Below are 26555 nucleotides of genomic sequence, written 5' to 3'. Positions count from 1 at the left end.
CCTGGCTTGCCACAAAGAGACCCTGATCACCTACTATGTTCTAGCACCTGGATCTTGGGAAGACAAAGATGAATAAGATACAAATCCTATCCATTTAGAAGAGGAGATAGGTGGAGACAGTTTCATATAGAGGGTGAAACAGTTTAATAGAGGTATGAGTAAGAAACAGTGCTTGGGAAGAAAACACCTTGATCATTTTGGCTGAGGTGCAGAGGAAAGGGGCCAGAACAGGTATACCTGCAGGGCACCTATGAGACTGCTCAACATACAATAAAGGGTTAATATATCATTGTGACTGATTGATTGATTGATCATTGAGGAGCTGCGAAACCTCCAAAGACAAAAGTCTGTAAGATGTGCTGGCAGGGTGTCCCCAAACATGTTCAGGCCTCTTTCCAAAGCTGGCCTTGCCCCAAGTTGCCCAGGGCGGGCCCAGGTGTTCAGGGAAAGCATTTTGCCTCCCCTGCTGTGCTAGAGAGCATAAGGATGCCCACAGGCACATGGGACAAATTGGGCTCAAATTGCCATATGGCTTGGATTTCACATTTTTACTGGCGTAGCATAATCATTTTTACAGAGTCTAGTGCCTTGCTACAGATTGTAAATGATAAGGTCACGAGGATTAGAGACCAGTTAAAAATTATAGAAGACATATGCTGTGCATTTTACTAATGAATGGCCGTATTCAAACGTGTTCACTAATTAATGGCAATATTTGAATGGGCCCACTAATGAATGGCGATATTTGAAAGTGGCATTGAATTTGACACTCTGTGACCAGTGCTCCAGTTCTAGAAGGAGCCAACTGCTCCATAAGGTCTGAGAAATGCCCATTTTAAAGCAAAATTGGGCAGGCCTTGCAGGATGGTAAAGGGAATTCTCAGTTAGATATAGAAATTCACCCGCCAAGAAGTTTGTTTAGATGAACAGGATGGTGTGAACATATCATTGAACAAGAGTTCCAGCTTGCAACCAGGTCCTACCTTAGCCTTTGGGAACAAGGTAAGCCATGACACAAATGCCAGAGCTGGGGACCTTGGAAGATAAGGACTGTCCCCATAGGAATTGTTTTCAGAAATGGTTACAGTAAAGAGAGAGTAAGAAAAGAAGTGGGGGATTAGGGACTGAGAGCATACAGCACTCCCACCCCAGCTTCCCCTGTCCTCTGGCGGACTGCTGCAGTCAAGGCACCTGGCAAGTGACACTGAGAGCCAAGTCTGCGAAGCTGAGGCTCGCGACACAACCACAAGTGAGGGAAGCTGCCGTTCCCCCGTTCGCTGTTTCTTTCTCTCTAACCTGGACCTCTAATTTGTTGGCTGTCTGTGTTTAAAGCCACTGAGCTTAAATTCATTACAAGTCCTTTCCTGGCAGGCGGGCCAGATTCAGGCCCATCAGAATGAGATGACCAGCTCCATGTGTGTTGAGCTGAGGAAGGTCACAGTGGGCCTGACCACAGGCCACTCCTGACCCAGGTTTGGCTGTGTAGACAAGACTCAAACATGGCTCAGAATAATTGCTTTGGCTAGGAACACAATTCTGTGGCAACAAAACATGTATAAAGAAGGTCTTAGCAAAAGTGCTGGGATGTATTTGATATTCGTTTAAAGCAACTTGACAAAGGTGTTCGTTGAGACCACGGTGCGTTGGGGAAGCAGCTTCCACACACCTTGCTGCTAAGCCTGTGACTGACAAGGCTCGCAAAAGCAATCAAAATGGAAAGTCCATATGCCCTTGGACCCAGCTATTTCATGTCTAGAAATTTCTGCTACAGATTTCCTTTCACATGTGTGAAATAACCTGAAGAGCAGGACATTCCCTGCAGCTTTGTTTGTCATGGCAAAATATTGGAAGGACCTAAATGCTGATCGGAGGAGCTGGTGAAATGAACGAAGGCACATCTATCCACTGGAATATTGTGTGGCTGTTCAGGAAGAATGGAGCAGCTCTCCGTGTACTAACAGACAGCCATCTGTAACATGCATTAAATGAAAAACCAGCGAGCAGAGTACAGCACATTATACAATATTTTATAGGGTATTTTTGTTTAAAAATATCATAAATTGATGATTGAGTGCAGAACATATTTCTGGAACAATACCTATACAAACAGGTGACAGTGATTGTCTCTGGGAAGCTACGTAGCTGACCAAGGAGGAAAGGAGACATTTTTCACAATGTACCTTTTGAATCTTTGCTACCTGCATGTATTTTGCATTCAAAGAATACCTACTTTTTAAAAACCCATGACTCTGCAAATGATATTTCAGTAACACTCTTAAAGAAAAGAAAAAAATAAATGGCCAATAAAGATTTTTAAGTTTATTTTCCCTTTAAGTTATGGTAAAAATCAAAACTATTTTGGAGTAGGAAGTAAATGTAAATGTCTTTGTCCATAATTATAGACTGGATAGTTAATTCCCAGCAGAACCATTGCCAGGAGCACCACCTTATCATGTATCTTTTAATGTGAGGTGCTGAGGTCAGCCTGTTGAAAGTAAGCTCAATGGGTCTTTTCTCCTCACTGCATAAACTCATCTTCTCTGAGGGGCCCTAGTTCTGAGACAGGTGGTACTAAAGTTTCCTACTAGATGGTACTCATAGTGAGTGGGTCAGTGCAGACTGCACAACTGAAAGATGGGATGGTTACGTGCACGCGCTTGATGATAGATGTTGGTGTAAGAAAAGGGGATTTTCGGGGATCTTTTAAGAGCTTGCGTGAATGGAAATGAAGCCAAAGAAAGTAAGGGCCTGTTCAAAGAGCAAACCTAAAACAAAAATAAGCTTAGGGCTGCGAGGTGTTAGAAGTCACAATATTTTGTGGGAAACTAATTGGCATTGTTTAATATCCCTGGGGATTAGTACGGAATTTATGAAAGACAAAGGAACGTGGCTACTCTACAGAGCTGTATCCAACCTCCTGAAAATTCTTTCTTTTTAGCCCTTTGGAGACCACACATAGAACATTGTCTTCATCTGTTTGCATTTGGAGCTTAACACAGTTTAAGATTGCCTCACACCATGGGAGTCTGTGATTTTAAGATGTTGTGTACTTGAAAGGAAATAACCTTACTTTCTTCTTTTCAAAATTGTGTTTTAATGCATTATAATCTAACACCATCTCCGTTCTGTGGCACTGTCTTGTCAGAACGAGTTTTGCATATATCAGCGGCTGGTCACTCATAGGGAGACTTCCTCTCTTGATATATTCTTTTTAACAAACTGAGGCTGGACTTACATATCTCTGCTGCCATCTTCTGGAAAGCTACACACCAAGAAGAAAAATGTTTCATCTATTCCCAAAGAAGTACAAATGTGTGCTTCATGCCTTTGATGTTTCCCTTGACTGTAGTAAGGGGTACTAAGATGGTATTTGATTCTCTCCTATTCTTTTAACACAGAATTTCAGAGCTGTGGAAGAAAAATAAAGGTACATAATAGAATGCTTTTATAATAGATGCAGCCATGATAGAAAACAGGCACAAAGAAATCTTGGCTTTCATAGAGAGATCATTCAACTTTAAGGATCCAAGCCTTATTTTAAGGGTCATTGCTTGTAGGTACCTACTGGCTCTCAACCTGATTGATCAGCAGCCACTGGAATATTCCGATTGCATTAGAAGCTGTTCATTTGGTTCCTTTTCATGCTTCCAAAGAGAAAGTACACATACAGCCCCTTTTGAATGTGTTCATTATGGAAATATGGGAAAGCAAACTCAAACATCAATCAAATGACTACTGCACTGACATGATATTGAATGAGAGGCATCATGGGCCATTCACATAGCTCTCTGGTAGTACAGAGTGTCTAAGGGAGTTGACAGTGACTAACCTCAGCATGTATACCAGCAAAGAGAGGCCTCATCCCTTTCTAGACAGCAGTCTTACGTCTTATGAGTCGTTTACAAGTGTGGCATTTCCGGGGAGGTGTCAGTTTCACCCGAGATTCACATAACGGTCATTATTATCAGTATGCTGGGAACTGCTTTAATTAACAAGGCGCTTACTACCTCTTATTTTTCTACTGACTCTTACCACTTGTTAAACATCATAGCCCCATGGAGAAAACTATTTGTTGTGTTGTTGTGTTTACTGTGTACCAGAAACTGTGTTAAATATTCATTACCTTATTATTTCTTCTTTGTAGATGCAAAAAAGCTCAAGCAAAGAGATGTTGGGATCACACAGATAATAAATGATCCAGGAGGCCTCAGACTCCGGGGCTCTCTACTTCAAAGGGTTCACTTCTGAACACTAATCTACATCTGGTATTTAAACATGTAAAGATCTAGTACACGATTTCACAGATTAAAATGTGCTATTCTTTTATATGTTGCCTAGGGCCAAGATTTTACTCATCCTGAAAGTAAATACTCAACACATATTAGTTGCAAGACAAAAATATGACTTCGGTGTTAAGAATAGTTTAGCTATTATGCAATGGAAAAAAATTGGCTTATTGAATTTAGCCTTTATTTAATAGTTTTTTTTAAATTCTATACCTCCTTTTAGGCATTTAGGATAAGCTGATGACTAGAATTAAGTTAAAAGTGTGGCACCAAGCTCTCAAGCTTGAAAACATACCAAGGAGAATGTATTAGGTGACCATGTTCATTGTCAAATAAAAGGAAACCACCACACTGTTGGAAGTGGTGAACTTTCTCCTGGTGTTGAATTCTGAGAGGAATTTGCCATATGGCTACCTGGAATTAAAATATATATATATATATATATATAGAGAGAGAGAGAGAGAGAGAGAGAGGTTTGAACTATAATTTTGCAAATAACAGGGAAAGTTTAAATAGTTTTCATTACATCAGTTCTTTTGCAAAAGATTGGTAATAGAGTGACCTTGGTAAATTTTTTCTTTTTTTTTTTTTTTTTTTTTTTTGGAGACAGAGTCTCGCCCTGTCGCCCAGGCTGGAGTGCAATGGCACAATCTCGGCTCACTACAACCTCCGCCTCTTGGGTTCAAACGATTCTCCTGCCTCAGCCTCCCAAGTAGCTGGAATTACAGGTGCCTGCCACCATGCCAGCTAATTTTTGTATTGGTGGCTCACACCTGTAATCCCAGCACTTTGGGAGGCCGAGGCAGGCAGATCACGAGGTCAGGGTTCAGGACCAGCTTGGCCAAGATGATGAAACCCCGTCTCTATTAAAAATTTTTTTCTATAGGAGCTTTATCCGCCAGAGCTTCACCAGAGAGACCAGACCAGCAGGATGCTTATATCAAATATACATACACATATACACATATATGCATATGTATGTGTATATCCCTACATATATATACATGCAGGCACACATTGTATCTATAGATCTGTATATACACATATATATGGAGAGATTTACTGGAAGGAAGTGGCTTACATGGTTTCAGGGCTGGGTAGGCACCTCCTAAATCCACAGAGTGGCCATCAGGAGGGGCAGGCTGGAACTCTTGAGCACAGCCTGACGCTGCTGTCCACAGGTGAAATCTCTTCTTCCTCAGGGAAGCCTCAGTTATGCTCTTAGGCCTTTCCATGGATTGAATCAGCCACCTTCAGGTTATCTAGGATGATCTCTCTTACTTAAAATAAACTGATTATAGATCCTAGTCACATCTACAAGAAAGCTTCACAGAAACACCAAGACTAGTGTCTGCTTGAGTAACTGAGGACCATAGCCTCGCCAAGTTAATACATAAACTCTCGTCACAGGAACTATAATACAGTCCATGTGTTTGATTGCCTTATAACCAAATCTATAAAGGAATAGACTTTAGAGAGCCAATGAAATAAGTATGTATTACTTTTATAATTGTTTAAAGACATTTAATATTTCTCAAAGAAAAAAAAAACTCTACAGAAATGGGCGGCATTTGTTAGATTCACCACAAGAGAAGATAATCCTGAAAATGTATACGGTATAAACAGTACTCCATGTTTCCTGGTATACTAACTTCCATTCGATTAATGTTTACTCATAAGGTTTGGAGAGGCATTATGCAGCTTAAGGGAGCCTCAGCAAATGTAAGACCATTTTTAAGTAATAGCAAATCCCTGGGTAAATTTCAGCCTTCTACATGGTTGGTTAAAGAAGGATCCATGCGCCCCAGATATGAGACATGCAGGTCAGCAGAATGGATGTGAAAATGTTGGAGCTAGGTCTGCTTTCTTCCCCAGCAAGCTTTTTCTCTAAAAACAGCTATGCCATGGGATGTGTTTGCAAACTGGCCCGAACACTGTCTTAAGAAGGAGTTTTGTATCTGCCTAACCCAGAGTTCCCCAGAATTCTGTTCACCGTGCCCTTAGCAGCTCAGTACATTTTTCACGGCATTTCTAGGCCAAAAGAAATGCCTAACAGTTGTAGTTATGAAAGATTTTGTACCACATAGCATAGTAAGAATTAGTGTCATAACAACTTAATAGTTATCTGAAATGATAATTCACACAAATGGAAGGAAAAAATTAGCTTTATTTTATTCTTAAAAATAATCACATCTTGGCCAGGCATGGTGGCTCACGCCTGTAATCCCAGCACTTTGGGAGGCTGAGGCCGGTGGATCACCTGAGGTCAGGATTTCAAGACCAGCCTGACCACCAACATGGTGAAATCCCGTCTTTACTAAAAATACAAAAATTAGCCGGGCATGGTGGCAGGCGCCTGTAGTCCCAGCTACTCAGGAGGCTGAGACAGGAGAATTGCTTGAACCCAGGAGGTGGAGGTTGCAGTGAGCTGAGATGGTGCCACTGCACTCCAGCCTGGGCAACAGAGCAAGACTCTGTCTCAATAAATAAATAAATAAATAAATCACATCTTTGTTCCAAATGGATGTTTACATAGTATTTGTTTTCTATTCTGGTAACTTCCAAAAGCCCAGCTTTGCAAAGATACAATGTCACCAAAAGGAAAATAGCACAATCTACATTAACACTGGGAACTACCTTGAGTTAATAAATCACATAGTGTTCATCAGCCACGCTGTATTTTACTTAAAATTCTAGAATATCCCAGGCACCTCTATGAGTTTGTTACAGTACCGCAGGGCACTCTGGTGCGTAGTGTGAGAACTGAAGGTTGAGAGTCTTGAGTCCTGGATAATGTAATTGAAAACCCAAACATTTTCAAGATCAAATCAGACCTTCTAGACATTTCCCCATTGCACGAGACAGATTCATGTTACTTAATTGGGAAGGACCACTGCATGATAGATCTAAATTTAAATTATACTTTGAATAGAAGCAAATTAGCTAGTGCATCCCTGTGAAGTCATCACCGGAATATTCCTGCAGCATTTGCTTGTCTTTTGCCATGCTAAAGTGGGGAGGCTTTCATTTGATACGCTCTTCCCTTTCTGTTATTTCTCAATAGTCCATTCTTTGTAGTACTGGTGTGAAAGGGAATTTAATGTCTTTGTGTCAGGAAAGGCCTATTTATTCTGACAAACTGATCAGCCTCCAGGGTGTTCCTCTACCATGAAACTGATTTTATATCTCATCCACGAGCTAATAAGATGTGAACGGCTTTCCCTTTCACACTAACAGATCAGATTTGCTTCTCTAGAAAGCAGTGGGCTGAGACCCCATTGCCAGTTCTCCATGGTTGGGCCTTCCGTCCACATTTTTCCAACAAAGCATGTAAGAGCAGAGGAATGAGTGTGAGGCAGACCCAGGTATTAACAGATAAATGTTTTTAAAAATAGGAGAAAATCCTAGAACTCAACTCACTATTCAGTGAATTCGCTTTTAGTTCAGAGAAAATAAGATGTCAGAAGCTGAAACCAGGTAATGTTGGTGATTTGTGTAAGGACATTCTGACACACACACGCTGTCCCACCACCCTTTAAATATAGTTTACATTTCACTAAATTTGAGTTCAGTCTCTCTGCTGTGAGAAGAAATAAGAATATAATATGCTAAAAATGATGGCTTGAAGATCAATTGTGGCATATCTCTGAAGAGATTGTTTCCTTATAAAATGCTTTTCCTTTTTGTTTCTGATGTCCTGAGATTAAAATACTTTCCAGATGAATTTTTAAAACAAGAAATTGGACATAGGAAAGGAGAAAACTCTGTTCACACGGTGAAGACAACATGAAGGAAAAATAGTGTTGAGTAAAAGCTATTCTTTTTTGAGGCAAGGAGGAATTATGGTATATTTTGGGATAGAGTTGGTTTTATATCCTGGTTTTTATTATTTTTGTTTTTCAATTCAAATCAGTCCTGTCTTAATCCAAATTAGGCTAAATTCCTAACTTATACTATAAAATATTAGTTTGAGAACTTTTAAGTCTCTGTAAATTTTTGAATCTTCCAAACACCACTTTTAGCATATTATATTCTTATTTATTACTGTATCAGTTATTTATTGCTGTGTAAAAACCACCCTACACTTTAATGATTTCAAATAACAACAGTCTACTTGGAATATGACCCAGTCACATAGCTGGCAAGTTGGTGCTGGCTGTCTACTAAAAGCTCAGACTGCAGCTCTTCTCCATGTGGGCCTCCCGTGGGCTGTTGAGCTTCCTTACCATATGGCATTTGGGCTTCAAGAGCAAGTGTCCCAACAGGAAATGGAAGCTTCTGGTTTCTTGAGGCCTGGGCCTAGAAAGTGGTACACCATCATTTCTACCATATTCTAGTAGTCAAGTACTCCACACATCTGGCTGTCAGCAGAAGAGACATAAAGCCCACCTCTCAAGGGAAAGAGGATAGTGTCAGTTTGCCTCTATGCTCTAAGACTACCACCATCATCCACACACCATACTTGTGGATGGCACTCTCTCCTCTGCTGAAATGCCTTCTCTGAATACAGTTTCTGCTGTGGGAGATATTGCCCACAACTTATTAAAGAAAATTGCATTGAAAGAACCAGTTTTCTGGTGAGGAAACTCCTTCCTATGAAATGGAGTAGGGGCAAAACAGTCCCTGTTGTTCTCATCTCCTTAAAGTTTAGAACACATTGTACGCTGTGGTTGCAGCCACTCAGCATGTGCTATCTCACTACCTCTCCCAGGGGTCATATGAGATAGCTATCACTATTATCCTGGCATTTCTGAGTGGGAAACCAAGGCACAGAAACCATGGTGGCTTTCCCAAGGTGTTTCAGGTGGCAGGGGATGGGATGATGACTCGAGTCTGGTGTGTTCCACTGCTGACCCACAACTCAACCGTGACAGCAATTTCAGAGCATGGCTGGTGGCGATGAGAATGGGACGTGCTTTCTGGAGAGGTCCATGGATCCCAGACAGACAGCCCTGAGCGAGCCTTGCTGGCATTCACTCTTCCAGCTTTCTTCTTTGTAAGATGGCGGGTAGAGGGCATTGGTCCCTTGGGCGACTTCAGTCCCACGGTGAATGCTGTTCATCATCTCTCAGTCCGTGTGTCTCTGTCCTCATCTCCTCTTCCTGTAAGGACACCAGTCAGATTGAATAAAGCCTCCCCTAACAACCTCATCTTCCCTTTACCACTTTAAAGGCCCTATCTCCAAATACAGTTACTTTCTGAGGTCCTGCTTCCACCTATCCATTATGAGGGGGCACGGTTCAGCCCATAGCCACCCATTTCTTTTTCCATAATAGGCTTTCAATACGAAAGTAAGTCCACTGACATGGGCATATAAATCTTCTGTGAATGCAAACAAATATTGAATGTAAACAAATATTGAATGTGAATGTCTTGAATGAAGTTTTTTCCTTACATTCTAATACCAATTAATCTTTGCTGTGGATATTTATTTGCATTACTGTGTGTATTATTCTGTTCTCACACTGCTATAAGGACATACCTGAGACTGGATAATTTATAAAGGAAAGAGGTTCAATTGACTCACAGTTCCGCAGGGCTGAGTAGGCCTCAGGAAATTCACAATCATGGTGGAAGGGGAAGCAAACACATCCTTCTCCACATGGTGGCAGGAAGAAGAAGAATGAGAGCCGAGCGAAGGGGGAAGCCCATTGTAAAACCATCAGGTCTCGTGAGAACTCACTCACTATCACGAGAATAGCATGGAGGAAATCATCCCCATGATTCGATTACCTCCCACCGGGTCTTTCCCATGACACATGGGGATTATGGGAACTACAATTCAAGATGAGATTTGGGTGGGGACGCAGCCAAACCATATCACTGTGTCTTCCACTAGACTGAAACATCTTGAGGGAAGGAAATGTGACCCGTCATCTCTGTAGCCCTGCTATGGTGCTTGGAACACTCTTGAGTAAAGAGTGAAAAATCCCATCAAAATATAACTTGATTTCTCTTTGCAAAAAAAGTAATTTGATACAGAAACTATCGCACAAGCCAGAGGAATGAATATAATGAATTTGGAAAAGGAAAAATGTGTTATTGCCAAATGCAACCTAATGTCCCTAATTAATGGATGTGTGTTCTTTTGCAGTTTGCCTTCTGCCGGGAATGTAAAGAAGCGTACCATGAAGGGGAGTGCAGTGCCCTATTTGAAGCCTCAGGAACAACTACTCAGGTACAGAATGCCCTACTCATTCCTCCAAGCACGGCTCCAGACACGGTGGGGGACTGGAGCCGTTTCCTGGAGGTCATGGAGAGTTCCATTCTAAAAAAGCAAGAAGTAGACTGGTAGCTGACAGCCATGGGAATGGCGCCTTGGCTTCTCCCAGAATGACTCCCCTCCTTCAGGCACAGTGTAGACTTCCCAGTGGCCATTTGGGGCATGTCCAAAATAGCTTTTCCCTGGGCAGATATGGAACAGGGACAAGGCATGTGAGCATTTTCAAAGGCGTCCTTAGAGGGGAAATAAAACAATTTAACAGTCTCTAAATCAGAGAAATCCATACTAACTCTACTTCAATTTTTTTAATGCCCTAGTTTAGAATCTCTGGTGAAAATACCTCTATGAGTGGCATGTACAGAAAGATTACATTATGTAAGGATATCATTGTCTTTTAGCAGCATCATGCCCTATGCTAACTGGTGTTTCAGTCCTCATTAAGTAAAGAATGTGTTGACTGAGCCTCACTCTCTAAGGTCCTATCTCAGTCTTAGGAAAATGCAAATACATTTTATTTTATTTATTAATTAGGATCAACCAAACCTTCAGGAAAAAGAGTAAAAACGTCATCACAGTAGATGAATTTGCTCATTATTTTTCTCCCAATGTAGATGTTAACAAGGGCTTAAACACCAAATCTTTGCAAATAAATCCTTTAGTCATTTTACTGATAGGAACCTAGTAAACAGACATAGAAATCCCAGAATATTTTGATTTTACAGTAGAGAATGTTAAAGATCTGAATGCTCTAAAATCAGAGCATGAATAAGTGCATCCCTATATGGAATTCTGCAGATGAGTTTATCCAATATTAGCATAACTAAATAAATAGAAGTGGTGAATTTGGGTCTTCTCATCTGCTCCTAAATTGCCAGCCATGAGCATATGAGTGGATTTAGGACTGAGTTGCCATTTCCATAGCCCAGGCAGCAAATGCTCTTTCCATTAATTTTATTTTAGCTCAGGGACATTCAAACGAGAGCTTACCAGGTACTGACAGCAAAAGCAATAATGGCCCAGAGACCGCTGCCTCAGGACCACTGTAATGGAGGCGGGTATACCTGAGGCTCTGGGAAACGGAGTTAGTCTAGCAATTTACATCCATATGCTCTGAGACTGCAAACATGGCAGAGGCTTCCACAGAGTGATACTCTGGCATCTACAGTATTTATCTGGAAACAGTAGCTGTAAGGGAAAGAAGAGCATTGCTTAACCTAAAGCCATCCAGGCGCCTGACCCTCCCTCTAATCCCATTCATTCTTCAGTCAAGAGGAACCATCCAGCCTTGGTGTTAAAGATTGAGGTAGCCCAAATTAAATGTTTTTAAATTGTTAAAACCTTAATATTGGATTCAGAAAAATAGGAAAAAGAAAGTTAGAGATGACCTAAACCATAGTTGTCCAGCATCAGGGGAACTGTGTCTGCAAACAGTGTCAATTAGCAGACATCAAGTTGAGCATTTGGGTGGGTCAAGCAGCTGCTAGACTCTCTAGAAAAATGCATTGAAAAGTATATTTCCCGGCCGGGCGCGGTGGCTTATGCCTGTAATCCCAGCACTTTGGGAGGTTGAGGTGGGCGGATCATGAGGTCAGGAGATCGAGATCAGCCTGGCCAACATGGTGAGACCCCGTGTCTACTAAAAATACAGAAATTAGCTGGGTGTGGTGGCGCGCACCTGTAATCCCAGCTATTCAGGAGGCTGAGGCAGGAGAATCGCTTGAACCCGGGAGGTGGAGGTTGCAGTGAGCTGAGATCGCACCACTGCACTCCAGCCTGGTGACAGAGTGAGACTCCATCCCAAAAAAGAAAAGAAAAGTGTATTTCCCTTTAGAGGCTCATAGGGGAGCCATGGGGGGAGATTTACTGGAAAATGAATATCGTAATTACAGTAATATGCTAAACCAAAGCTTAGCAACTCTATAGCTTTATATAAAACACTTCCAGGTTTCCCTGGAAAAGTCATGGAAGATGGGTCAGAGTTTGTCAGGACAGCAGGACAGTGTGGTAAAGGACATTCCAGCAGAGGGTGCCACATGGGCAAAGTTGCAGAGGCCAGAACCTCTTCAACCAGACTGTGTCCTCTGTTCCCCTGCGTCTCCAGGCCCAAGATGACATCTGCTGCACAGACATTTAATAGATGGTTTGTTGAGTGGTGGTAGCATCTATAAAGAAAGAGACATTATTTCATTTTTTTTTGAACCAGGGTCTCATTGTGTTGCCCCGGCTGGAGTGCAGTGGTACGATCTTGGATCACTGCAGACTCCTTATCCTTGGCTCAGGCAACCCTCCCACCTCAGCCTCCCGAGTAGCTGGAAATGCAGGCACATGCCACCACACCAGGCTACTTTTTGTATTTTTTGTAGAGACAGGGTTTCAGCATGTTGCCCAGGCTGGTCTTAAACTCCTGAGCTCAAGCAAGCCTCCCAAAGTGCTGAGATGACAAGCGTGAGCCACTGCGCCCCATGAGACATTATTTCATTCATTCAACAAATACGCATTAAACACCCGTAATATGTTAGTCATGGTTCTAGGCCCTTGGGACAAAGAGTAAGACAACATCCCTGCTCCCATGGAGTTTCTATGGCTTCAGTAGATGCCACAGAGGTTGCACAAACAACTGACATGATAGGAATTCTGAGGCGGTATAGTTAATCCACATCAGAGTCATCCCAGAAAGAACTCAGGATGAAGCAGCCCTGCAGTTAGACCCCCCCAGGAGATGAGGCCCTTCCTCCTTCTAGTTCCTGATCACAGGGCCAGCCTCCAATTCCTCTTATTTGAAAACAAAGCAAACCAACCAGCCAAACTAAAAAGATGTCTGCTGGTGAACAGTTGCCAGACAACGGAAAGCAACTAACTGGGGTCTTTGCTGCCATGTTTTCCTACGTCTCTGAGTCGATCAGGGTCCCTCAGGAGAGAAAAGCCAACCCAGATGGGCACAGGAGGAGATGTTAATGGAAGGGATGACCTGCAGAGGCGGGCTGGGGCCACAGGAACCATCACAGGGCTGAGGGCCCCAGAGCAAGCATCAATGGGGAGCCATGACCACCCCAGGCCTGCAGAGGCAGGGGGAGGAAGAGTCCCGTGAACCCCGTGAGCTGCAGCCGTGGAGAAGGGGCCTCATGACAGGAGATGTCATCATGGGGTATCCAGCGTTGCCCAGAAATAGCCCCACACAGGAAGGGAGCGAGCATGGACATCCTGCCTCCTGCCTCCTGCCATCCGATCTCTTGCTAATGTCTCCCATGGGCCATACCCCACCAAAGCCAGACACAAGGGATCCTAGGGGCACAGCCCATGGGAGTCAGCCTTCCAGATGCAAAGCAGAGAGGGGGAGGAATACAGAATCACCAGCACCTTCTCTATGAGTGAATTTACCGATCTTCCAATTTCCTTGTTTCAACCATAGCTGCTCTTGGATGTGGGAAGGCATGAACCAAACAAGCTATTTCTTCAAATTTCAGGACCCAATTCGATTTGGTAACAGAATGAAGGGTTTTTATTTTCATAGAGCTGGCTTATTTTCTGTTCCCTACATTTCTCTCAAGCAGCATGGTCTCCAGGAGGATGACCTCTGCAGTTTCATTGACCCGAAATCTTTGAAAGGATGACACTCTACACATCTCACAATAAAAGCCCAATTGCAGCCTCCCTTGGAACTGAAGGCTTTAGATGTGTTCTCACATCTGAATTTTGCTAATAATAACTAAATACCCTCATCAGCCCTCTTCACACTTTCTTTCAATTCCACTCAGTTGTGGGGTTCTTTGCTTTGAGCCATTTGTGACTCGTTTCTGCTGTTCTTCCCTTTAGCGTTGATTGGTTTCTGTTCTTGCACATTACATGCTCCAGCCAGGCGAGCCCATTTCTCTTGAGTCCCAATCAGCTTTTCCTATCACTTAGACCGCTGGACCTAAAACTTAATGCATTTTTTGATTAATGCAATAATTTTTTAAAGCAAACTCAAAAATTGGCTTTAAATTGGTTTTAAAATATTGAGCAAGCTTTAAGTTGAAACTGCTGGGAGTTTGGGAAAGCAGTGACAGAAGATCAATCCATCACAGACTAATGAGAGTCCAATCCCATCTGCTTTCCTTGTTTTTCCATGCTTGTTCTCCTCCCCATGTTCCAGTTCCTTCTGCGTATTCCCCCTGGAGACTTGCTAATAACTACACACTTGCTCTTGCAAGCCACATAAACTGGTTCTAAGTAGTTGATGTTCCTCTCCCTATTCAACAGGAGTGCAGACTGAGACTTCCAGATTTTTAGTGGTGCTATCTAAAGCCACAGAGGAGATCAATTTCAGTGGCTATACTTTATCTAAGTAGTGGGGGATCAGCAACTGCTCTCTCTAATATATCTATAGTTTCTGAGGGGAATGTGCCTATGCCTGCCTGCCAACCACGCCTCCTGCTCAACATTCTAGGCCCAGATCATGTTACCTCCTCCCAGAAGCCATCTGCCCTCCCCACTACGTCCTGTAAGCTTTCAGACAACTGTACATTCTGATACATTCGTCACTTGAAATATTGTTTCTCTGTCTCTTCACAAAAAGTCTGGGCTTTGTTTGGTTTTTTTTTGTTTGTTTGTTTTTGTTTTGTTTTGTTTTGTTTTTTTTTTTTTTTTTTTTTTGAGATGGAGTCTCTCTCTTTCGCCCAGGCCGGACTGCAATGGCGCTATCTCGGCTCACTTACAAGCTCTGCCTCCCGGGTTCACACCATTCTCCTGCCTCCGCCTTCCAAGTAGCTGGGACTACAGGCACCTGCCACTGTGCCCAGCTAATTTTTTGTATTTTTAGTAGAGATGGGGTTTCACCGTGTTAGCCAGGATGATCTCGATCTCCTGACCTCATGATCCACCCGCCTTGGCCTCCCAAAGTGCTGGGATTACAGGCGTGAGCCACCGCACCCGGCCTAAAAAGTCTGTGCTCTGTTAGTGCAGGGTTTGTGCCTGTCGCATCCTGTATCCTTCAGTGCCTGGCACAGAGTAGGTGCTCATTAAGTGTTTGTTGAATGAATGACAAATCCCTCCTTCATCCACACACCTCCCTTCCTACCATGAAGCTGGGTAAGTACAGGAAAAGCATGGACCGTAGCTTCAGGGCTGGATTATGTCTCAGTAATCTTTTGAATCATAAAAGAAAATTAGATTTTCACAGTAAACCTCAGTTCCTTCCATCTGCCTCCTAAATTAGAAAAATAAACCCACCATTTGCTTGGGATAAATATAATAATGTGCACTTGTATCGTGCTTGATTACAAAGCACTTTCAAATACACCATCTTATTCTGAGCCTTATCTCAAGTTTTTGTGATAGATTTTGTCCAGAGGCAAGGGAGAGTGAGGGAGAGTGGCCACCCAGGGGCATAGAGTTGACAAGCCCCAGACTGTGATTTTACCCAGGTCTTTGGGAGCTGCACCAGCCAGCACTGATGACCATTCCAGTCCCAGTGAAGCAGAAATGCGCTTCCACTGTTCTTACTGGTCACTCTGCCTTTTGAAAGAGGGGGATGAGTGGGATGTTGTTGGCTTGTCAAACACAATACCAGGGATGGCCAACTCAGATGCCAACAGCAACACAACCCTTAAATGAGTGAGGCAGAGTTGAAGCCTGCTTCATGGACCTGTCAATATTTTGATAAGGATGCAAAAATAAATTTCATTTTCTTCTGCTTTTCCTATTAAAACAAACAGAACAACAAAAACACATCAACACAAAAGCCTGCAAGCATAATGACACATAGCCCCATGCCGGGGTGGGTGGGGGTGGTCTGTGGCAAACTGGAGTGGGCATGGCTTGTTGTGGGGTGTTGGGGAGACAGCTGCTACACAGCTCCCCAGTTCAGGTCCATGTTTACCCAGCAGAAATGTGAGCTCAATGGTACCAGGCCTTCCAGTGTGATTTTGTGATGTCAGTAGCATAAAATCCATGTGTTTTTGTTAAATATGTTTATTTTTAAATGTTGAGAATTAACATTTTTTAAAAATCTTAAACACATCTATAAGTGGAATTTTGGCTGCAACGTTGTGTTACACTTCCTACATTATGTGCCTTTGAACCTCATTTCGACTGTGAATTTCTTATAATTAGTGGAAAGAAGGAAGAAGAAGGATGCTCAGTACACGTTTATAAAGCACCTTTTATTACCACGCATAGTACTAGGCATTTTGGATACAACATTAAAGACACACTTGGTGGGAGGCTAAGGCAGGAAAATTGCTTAAAGCTGGGAGGTGGAGGTTGCCACTGCACTCCAGCCCAGGCAACAGTGAGACTCTATCTCAAAAAAGAAAAAAAAAAGAAAAAGGTAGACTTGGACTTGGCCTCTGTTCTCATAGGGTTTGTAATCTAGTGAAGTAGAAAAACAGTTTGACAAATAATTAAAATGTTGTATGCTAAGAGGCACAAGAGAGAGTGTTCAGGATGCTTTGGAAGCATAAAAGTGGGACCTGGCCAGTTCTCCATGGGTTTGGAGGAATTGTTCATTGAAAGAAGTGAAATTTGAGACCTACAGGGATGAGCTCTTCAGGCAAGGAAGGAACTTATTGGTGTCCTCAGCAAAGGGACAAGGTGTGCAAAGTTCTGGAGATGAACACGAATGACATGTTCAGGGAGGTGGAAGACACTCCCTTAATTGTGCCATAAAGTGATGGTGGCTGTGGCCACAGACTAGCATGGAGATGGAGCCACGAAATGAAGGGCCTTATCAGTCACAGGCAGGAGCTTGGGATTTAGGGCAGTGAGAAGGCATCTGGAGATTTTTTAAAGACTGACATCATCAGATGGGTGCTTTCGAAAGATCTCTGTGTAATATGAAAAACACTTAGTAGGGAATTGTAGTAGTACATGTTTTCCAGGAAGAAAACCCTGAGCTGCTTGAGATTCGAGTGCAGACTGTGTACTGGAGGATGCTATGGGGAATCGCATGAAGCAGATTGAAGGAAGGCTGAACTGCCGTGCAGTTGCCACAGCAGGTCCTAGAAGGAGCTCTGGAGCTGGATGAGCCTTCTGAGTTGTTGTGCCTGGACACAGAGTGGTCAGGCCTTACATCCCCATGCATAGACCAGGTTTTCGATGTGGGCTTCTCCCAGAAGGAAGAATGGCTTTGGGTGAAGCAGCTTTCTTCAGCTGGGGGCATTTCCCGAGTGGAGACTTGGCAGAGAGCTGTCTGCTGCGGACACACCCAGCAGCAGGGATATCAGTCCTGGAGGAGGGGTCTGGCCAGCCTCACAGCATCTGCTGTTGTCTACCCCTTGCACTGCCTGGAGACATTTGCTTGTGGAATGAGAGAGACTGGAGAAATGTACAGATGGAAGGTTAGCAGGGTACACTATATATACAGCTCATGCTGCCACAGCTGGTCTTGAAGTTGCAGCTGACTCCCATCGACTTCCTTCTCGCCTACTCATTCTAGATTCCCCTCGCCCTTAGAGAAGACCTCTAAGTGGCTTACCTTGCGGGGTGACACAGACATCATCCCTGATGGGTCCAGGCTCCTGGGTGCCATTCTAAAGCCATGACTACTAAATGATTTGCTGTCAACATTGGGCAGGGGAGGACCAAGAGATGCCACAGTGAACCAGCTGGGTGCCAAATGCATTCTTCCCATTTAAATACCCCATTCTATAACTGAAGCCCTGCCTGCTCCTGAGAGTCAGTTACCCCTTCCAGGATGGCAACTCCCTTTGTAGCCTGCTAATCCCTTGGCAAATGCAACATAAAGTGACCAGAACTTTTGCTGTGTTCTCTGGCAAAAGTACTCTCATGCTGGAAGCCAGGGCCCCTACATATGCAAGGCCAGGTTGCACAGATGGAGAGCATAAATTCCAAGTGGGCCACTGGGAGTGAGAAGTGGGGCCATCCCTACTTCCACCCCTTGATTCCTGAACCATTGCGTTCTACCTGCTGGAGACATACCCTGCACCATGGTAGTTGTTGATTCAGAGTGTAAACCTCACCTTAGAAGACAGCGCCCACATCACAGTGCAGCTCCAGAGGCATCGTGCAAGCCTGGTCCATCTGTCTCATCAGGTCAACAGCTTCTGGGCAGTAGGATGTGTGACAGGACCAGTGTTCCCATGGGCGTGCGCCCACTGGGACACAATGTAGTGTCATGCAGGGTGCCGGTAGCCTGCAGATGCTAGTGCTGGCTGAGGCTCTGTTGCCAAGAAAGGCAAACCCACACCCAGAATAGGAGTCACTTCCTGTCAAGATGGAGTGTCTTCATCTTCCCCGGTGTCAGTGTGATCCACCTGACACCCACTGGCCAGTTAGTTGGTCTCCTCGAGGAGTGGAGGACACACAGGACTCGGTGCCGCACTTTGTTGCCGGCAGGTTGAATGTTGGCAGTGTGGCAGATGGGGGGATGCCCGAGCTGGGGGTCCTGGAATGGCTTCACCCCATCACCACTCTTGCTCCACGCAGGAGTGCCCCAGCCCAGGACTGCTGTGGCCAGTGACGGAGGCTGGCAGCGGTCCACTGGCCAGGTCGCTCCATCTGCTTGCTGAAGTGCTCTCCTGTGAGCTCTGCCGTGTTGTGCAAACATGCGGACATGTCCTGCCCCTCCCACGGGTCTGTCCACGTGCCTGCTCTGCAGAGCTCCTTGTCTTACCTGTCCTCAGTCTTCCAGATTTTCTCCATCCCTGCCCTTAAGGAGGCTGCCAAGACGTTTGCCACTGCTTAGGAGCTTGTATCTATTCCTAACTCAGGACTCTTTCCTTTCCACACACAGCCCACTGTCAGCTGCTGCCTCATCTGTTTGGGCTGCTGTCACTCAATACCATAGACTGGCTAGCTTATAAACAACACACATTTATTCCTTGCAGTTCTGGAGGCTGATAAGTCAAAGATGAATGCACTAGCAGATTTGGGGTCTCATGAGGGACCACTTTTTGGTTTGTAGATGACGTCTTCTAGCTATACCCTCACATGGTGGAAGGGGCAAGGCAACTCCCTGGGACCTCACAGGATGAGAGGTGACTGGTTAATGCCCTCTCTTTATAAGGGCACTAATCCCATTCCTGAGGGCTCTGACTTATGACCCAATCACCTTGCAAAGGCCTCACCTCCTAATCCCACCACCTTGGCGATTAGGTTTCCACATAGGAATCTGGGGAGACACAAACACTCGGACCATAGCAGTTGTGTTACCCAAGGCTCTGCCTATTGACAGGGTCTCCCCTTGCCCCTCTCTTTCAACCCTATCGAGGGTTACAGGATAGCAACGGTGCATTTTTGGCTTGCAGCCGTATGTTAAGCTAACTCAATTGTGACCCAAGCTTGGATCCCTCACTGTGTCATAAGGAATCCCCCCAGCCCAGCCACCACCACCATGGGGCCATGATTGTGAGCCCAAGGAGAGGCAGTCACGCCACGGTGTGGATGGCACGGGGGTCTGAGGACCTGCTTGTGCAGCTCACTCATGCCCCGTGGGCCTGCTTGGGCCTGGGCCTGGGCCTGGATGCCCCACTCGTGTCTTATAATAATTGCTGCACTGATGCTTCAATTCCACAGGGCTCAGTAGCATGCCAGGGGCTCTTTTTCAAATGGTCCATCGTTCTCAGCTCCTGAACCCCCAAAATCTTTACTGGGATGCTCTTACTGGCCTGCAGGTAGCCCCATGTGACCTCTTTTCCCTCCACAGACACCTGGAATCCACAGGGTCTGCCTGCATGCACACTCACAGAGACAGGGTGCTTGCATGCCGCCTGACCCTGCCCTTTGCTCCTCGGGGCCCCACTCAGAGCTTCCAGCACTGTCTTCCAACAGTGACAGGCTCCTCTTTGGCCACTGGCGGGAGAGATTCCAGCTCTAACTCCATTTTAGAGTTTGCTTCCTAGGACTGTCCAGGCACCAAGTGCCACAGGTTATAGGTTCCCAGGAGAACAGGCTCTGAGACTTGCAGGCAGGGAGTGTCTCAGGGGTGCTCTCAACAGCACCTTCAGGAAGAGAAGGAAGCAGGATTGGGTAGAGGTGGAGTCCCACTGCAGTGTGGTTGCCACAGAAGACTGAGGGGAGCCAGAGGTAGGAGGCTAGAGGTGGGCCCTTCACATCCACCCTCCACCACTGGGCGTGAGTCGCCCCACCACCGTGATGTGACGGTGTGACCTCAGTCCCAAGGTGGTTGGGCTGGGAGCACAGCAGAGCACCCCCTAAAAGGGCCAAACCAGAGACACACTAGGCACCAGGAATCCAGTCAGGGAATACAGAGGAGGGGATGGGCTTGAGGTAGGATCCGCAGAACTTGGCAGTGGATTAGAAGACAGGATGAGAGGTGACGGGTTAATGTTGATGCGTGAATGTCTAGCTTGGAACCACGGTGGTGCCACTGGCTGGAAGAGGAGACAGAAACAAAAGCAGATTGTTTGGGGAGACACATGTTCATTGTGGACATCTCAGCTAGGGGTTCAGTGGGGAAAGGAGTGGATGCCTAGACCACCTCAGAGGAGAATCTAGGCTGGTGCCAGCGATCAAGATGCAAGATTGACAATCTCCAACGAACTGCCCCTTATCCATGCTCCCCACACCCACACCCACCCCTTCAGAGTTACAGTCCAGGAGAGGCTAGGAGGTGCACCTCCCTCAGTGGAAGACACTGAAGCAGCAGTGGCTCCAGGGAGCTGAGATCTTTTGATATATTTTGCCCCAGCATCTCACCGCAGAGTCGTCTCCCAGCCATTGACTGCCTTCACACACAAGTGCAGTCCCAGTATTGGGAGACGGGTGTAATTTATTATTCCCGGAGATCTAGATCCCCGGTTATTTGGGAGTGTGTTTTCTGAACCGCTTGTTGGTTTAAGTAAAGCAGGTTTGATGCCACTTCTCTTGAATCCATGACCCTGGACCCGCCACCTAAGTGGATGTGCAGATGGGATGGAACGGCTGCGACAGATCTCCATTAAAGCCAGCGCGTCGTTCGGGCTCAGCCTTGCACTGTGAAAAGCTGAGTCAGTGCCAGGACAGCACCAGCCCCTCTGCAGTGCGTTTCCAAGGCACTCAGCTTGTGTGCGAAGGTTTGCTCTGGGGCAGCAGAAATGGCCCTTGACAGGTCGTCAAAGGCCCGGTTTGATTTCCTCCTCTTCCAGGCAAGTTGCTGAAAGGCTCACGGCCTTTTTGTCGCCTGCCACACAGAGCCAGTAAGATCTACCAAGCTATAAATAATGAAATGAGTGTGTGTTTAGCCATTTGTAAGTTGCAAAGTATTACAAAATGGTGAAACTTGGGGGTTTGAGTTTTTAAGGCTGAATGCTAAAAATGTCACGCACTGTGGAGAGAGGAAAGGAAAGGTAAGATTGATTGGGATTGAAAGACAAGTGAAGAAGGCATGCTGCGTGCGCACACACACAGTGGCACCACCCTGCCCTTGGAGGCTGATCCTGACCATGCAGACCTGGGGCTGGGGCTCTCCAAGCGCACTCCTGTACTGCAGAAACCCTTCTTCTCTTCTGGACTGTCACTCCAGCACGGCAGAGCACCGAGCCCCTGCGCCGCACTTCCCTGGGGTGGCAGCTTCCAGCCAGGGGCGTCCTCCCTCTGCAGGAGCCTCAGCACCCCCGGGGGGTTCCCTCCACCCCCAGGAGTTCTGCCTTGAGGGGCATGGCCTGCAGGTCCCCTGCGCTCTCTCCGCTGTGGGGGTCATGGCCTGCGCATCCCCTGAGCTCGCTCACCTGTGGGGGTCACGGCCAGCGGATCCCCTGTGCTCTCTCCCCTGTGGGGGTCACGGCCAGCGGATCCCCTGTGCTCTCTCCCCTGTGGGGGTCACGGCCTGCGGATCCCCTGAGCTCGCTCACCTGTAGGGGTCACGGCCTGCAGATCCCTTGAGCTCGCTCACCTGTGGGGGTCACGGCCTGTGGGTCCCCTGAGTCTTCCTCTGCACGGCCACAGTGCAGCCTCCAACAGATGCCTGCCTGGCCTGACACATGGGACCCTTCCCTGAAAATGATGCTGTCCTGAAGGCTTTTGGATCCCAGAGGGGTTTTAGGATCCCAGCAGAGTTGGTAAAAAAAGGTCTGAATGTAAATTCCGAATCTGATTTTGCAAGTGTATACCCTGTATACCCTGTGTACTAGACTCCATAAACAAGCGGCTAGAACAAGTTCACAACGTGGAAAATATTTGTGTGGAAACATTATCACAGCTACACACCACACACACACACACACCACATATACATCACACATGCCACACACATAAACATAACACATATCACACATATACACCACACATATATAACACATATCACACATACACACACACCACACATACGTCACACATGCCACACACATAAACATAACACACACATCACACATACACACCACACATATATAACACACATCACACATACACACATATACATAACATGCACACCATGCATTACACATACCACACACATCACCACACACCCATCACACACACCACACACCCATCACACACACTACACACATGCACCACACACCCATCACACACACCACACACACGCACCACACACACATAAACATAACACACACCACATCCACATACACCACATATACACATAACACACACGACATACACACATAACATGCACACCATGCATTACACACACCACACGTGTGCCACATATACCACACACACATACACACCACACACACTACACATACAGCATACACATATACACAACACACATACACACAGAACACATACCACACACAGATACATAACACTGCACACACTCGCCACTCACATACACACCACATACCCCACGGGCATTTGGATCTCCTCAAAAGAAAGCGCCCCTGGCAATTCTCTGCACACCCCACTCAGTATCAGAAGGCAAGCAGCTGCAGTGCGCCTCTGATGCACCAGATGGCGCTAAACCCTTAAGGAAAATGCTGGATTTGGCCAGAAACAAAAATAAAATGACCTGGGGGAAAAGGGAGTGAATGCCACTTTGAAAGGCACCCCAGCTATGCCTGCATAGTGGCCCAGCCGACAACAGGCAGGAGGAAATCGAAGGACTGTGTCCCCAGGAGCAGCATTTCTGAGAGGTGTGCAAATTTGAAAAGCTAACAGCTAGATCCTGGCCCCCATAAATCCTTCATTAAAAATGGGGCTTGCAGAGGGGACAAAATATTGTCACTCCACAGAAAAGCATGTTGACCATGTGTGAGGAAAACGGTTCACCTGCTCTACACTTGTTCCTTGCAAGCACAGAGGCATGGCCCGTTTAAACTCAGCACCCCTGCAAGCACAGAGGCATAGCCCATTTAATTCATCACCCCTGCAAGCACAGAGGCATAGCCCATTTAATTCATCACCCCTGCAAGCACAGAGGCATGGCCCATTTAACTCATCGCCCCTGCAAAACACAGAGGTATAGCACATTTAAACTCATCACCCCTGCAAACACAGAGGCATAGCCCATTTAGGCTCAGCACCGCTGTTCTCCAGGGTTGCATTTACCTTCTTTCAGCAAGGACCAGGTGTTCCCACCTGTGTCTGAGGAATCCAAGACAAGCAGAGGGGGCTTGAAGTCAAACAGATCTAGTCTTAAGCATGAGTTTCAGCCTAGCTGTGGTGGGTAATTTTCTGCATCAACGTAGCTGGGCCGCATAGCCCAGTTGTTGGATCCAGCACTAGTCAAGGTGTCACTGTGGAGGTATTTTTGTAGACGTGGTTAACATCTATACTCAGTTAACTTTGAGGTCAAGGAGATGACCCTCTATAATGTGGGTGGGCCTCACCCAGTCCATGGAAGGCCTGACAGCAAAGACGTCGGTTTCCCAGAGAAGAGAAAAATTCTGCTCTCCCGAGTGTGGTGGCAGCCCCACACTTTGGGAGGATCACTTGGAGCTAAGAATTCGAAACCAGCCTGGGCAACAAAGTGAGACCCCATCTCTACAAAAAATATTTTTTAAAGATTAGCAGAGGACAGAAGCATGTGCCTGTAGTCCCAGCTACTCGGGAGCCCAGGATTTCCAGGCTGGAGTGAGCTATGATCTTGCCACTGCACTCCAGCCTGGGCAACAGAGTGAGACCCTGTCTCAAAAAAAAAAAAATAGGATCTCTCTGTCTTTGTTGACCACAGTGTATGTAGACCTTCTGCGAGCAGTGGTTCTCTGAAGCTCTGCAGGCTAGCGACATCGGCATCACCTAGGAATTTGTTAAACTGCCAGTCCTTGAGCACAACCCCAGACCTACGGATTCAGACCCAGAGGCGCAGTGGGGGAGCCATAGCAATGTGTGTTTAACAAGCGCTTCCGGTGCCACTGGTTTGAGAGCCGCTGTTCTGCTAACGGGGAAGCTCCACAAGGCAGGGATTGTTGGCTTGCTATTTGTCGTCTCTCTTGTTTACTGGGATGTATCCCCAGGGTCCAGGACAGTGCCTGGCACATCTTAGACACCCAACACATGTTTCTTGAATGAAAATATTTCTGCATTCACTCTAGCAAAAATAATAGTCTACTTTGTGCCAGAATAACTATACTTTGCACAAAAGGTAGGCTCTGTCGTCGGCTTTGACCCCTCTCGCATCCTATTAGTGATGATTCCGCATTCAGAATCCCATCTATGTGGATAATTTTGGTCACTGCTGACCTAAGCCAACCACAAACTAGAGAATGTCATTATCAAAAATACAAATCAGCATATTTTCTAGCTCAAGTGTAGATTTTTCCCATATGTCAACTTGTAACAATAGTTGAACACAAAGCACTTTTAAAATAACCAATAAATGGTACCTATTAATAATTCTGCTACTTAATATTTATGTTGTTCCATTTTCCCCCATTAATCTCAAAATAGGTTGATAGATATTATTTTACTTCACTTCCCCTTCAGGAAGCATTTAAGGCCCCATGGGGCAAGACTCTGTAAGATCTCGTCTGTGGCACTTGGCACACATTCCACTCCTAGCAGAAATCACCACTGTTAGAATCATTGTCAAAGATGCCCTTCTGGGCCAGGCATGGTGGCTCATGCCTGTAATCCCAGCACTTTGGGAGGCCAAGGCAGGCAGATCACCTGAGGTCAAGAATTCGAGATCAGCCTGGCCAAAGTGATGAAATCCCATCTCTACTAAAAATACAAAAATTAGCTAGGTGGGGTGGTACATGCCTGTAATCCCAGCTACTCAGGAGGCTGAGGCATGAGAATCGCTTGAACCCAGGAGGCGGAGGTTGTAGTGAGCCGAGATTGCATCACTGCACTCCAGCCTAGGTGACAGAGCAAAACTCCATCTCAAAAATAAATAAATAAATAAAAATAAATGCCCTTCTGAATTGCATTCTAAAGCATGGCTTGGGGAGTTTGGAGCTTAGTGGAGTAGCCTTGTATTGCTTACAGTGTAGCCTTGTATTCCCCCGAGCCCTTGGCTAGACACCCCATTAAATCCCAACACTCTGATGATTTCTTTAAAAAAAAAAAAATAACAAAATAGGCCGGGCACAGGGGCTCACACCTGTAATCTAAGCACTTTGGGAGGCGGAGGTGGGCATATCACCTGAGGTCAGGAGTTCAAAACTAGCCTGGCCAACATGATGAAACTCCGTCTCCTCCCTCAGCCTCCCAAGTAGCCGAGTGTGGTAGCAGGCACCTGTAATCCCAGCTACTTGAGAGGCCGAGGCAGGAGAATCATTTGAACCCACGAGGTGGAGGTTGCAGTGAGCGGAGATTTCACCATTGCACTCCAGCCTGGGCAACAGGAGCGAAACAACGTCTCAAAAAAAATAACAAAATACATTTAAATATATACATATTCTCCAAAAAGAGATAGTCATAAGACAATGTGAGAAAAACAAAACATGTTTTGGTGACACCCATTGCCAAGCAGTAACATTGATTAGCTCAAGGCCCCTGCAAAGTGATGCCATTTTCTTACTCACCAGCAGGAGGCGGGCTGCTCACACGCAGCAGTGCTCAACTGGCCCACCTGCTGCTGTCTGCGAAGGTAGAAGATTTCAGTGTCTGTGAGAAGAGAGGTGAGCGCCGATGAGAAAGCTGACATTTAAAAGCTGTCATTCACCTGAAAGCATTCATAGCTGAATTAAGCCAACTCTGTTTTCATGATT

At 45.6% G+C, this 26555-nt stretch overlaps 1 protein-coding gene across 4 annotated transcripts in view; it reads left to right on the top strand.

Moving 5' to 3' along the window:
* Positions 1-26555, top strand: part of PRKN (parkin RBR E3 ubiquitin protein ligase) — a 1377993-nt gene that overhangs the window by 1327136 nt on the left and 24302 nt on the right. For all 4 annotated transcript variants that reach the window (XM_054490449.2, XM_054490450.2, XM_054490451.2 and 1 more), the window contains one exon: positions 10381-10464. In XM_054490449.2, the coding sequence (XP_054346424.1) occupies positions 10381-10464 (84 nt within the window). The remainder of the gene's footprint in view (positions 1-10380; positions 10465-26555) is intronic.

Source organism: Pongo pygmaeus, chromosome 5 (genome assembly GCF_028885625.2).
Source record: "Pongo pygmaeus isolate AG05252 chromosome 5, NHGRI_mPonPyg2-v2.0_pri, whole genome shotgun sequence".
Taxonomy (NCBI): domain Eukaryota; kingdom Metazoa; phylum Chordata; class Mammalia; order Primates; family Hominidae; genus Pongo; species Pongo pygmaeus.
The sequence above is the reverse complement of the archived record's forward strand: the minus strand, read 5'-3'. Positions and strand labels throughout refer to the sequence as shown.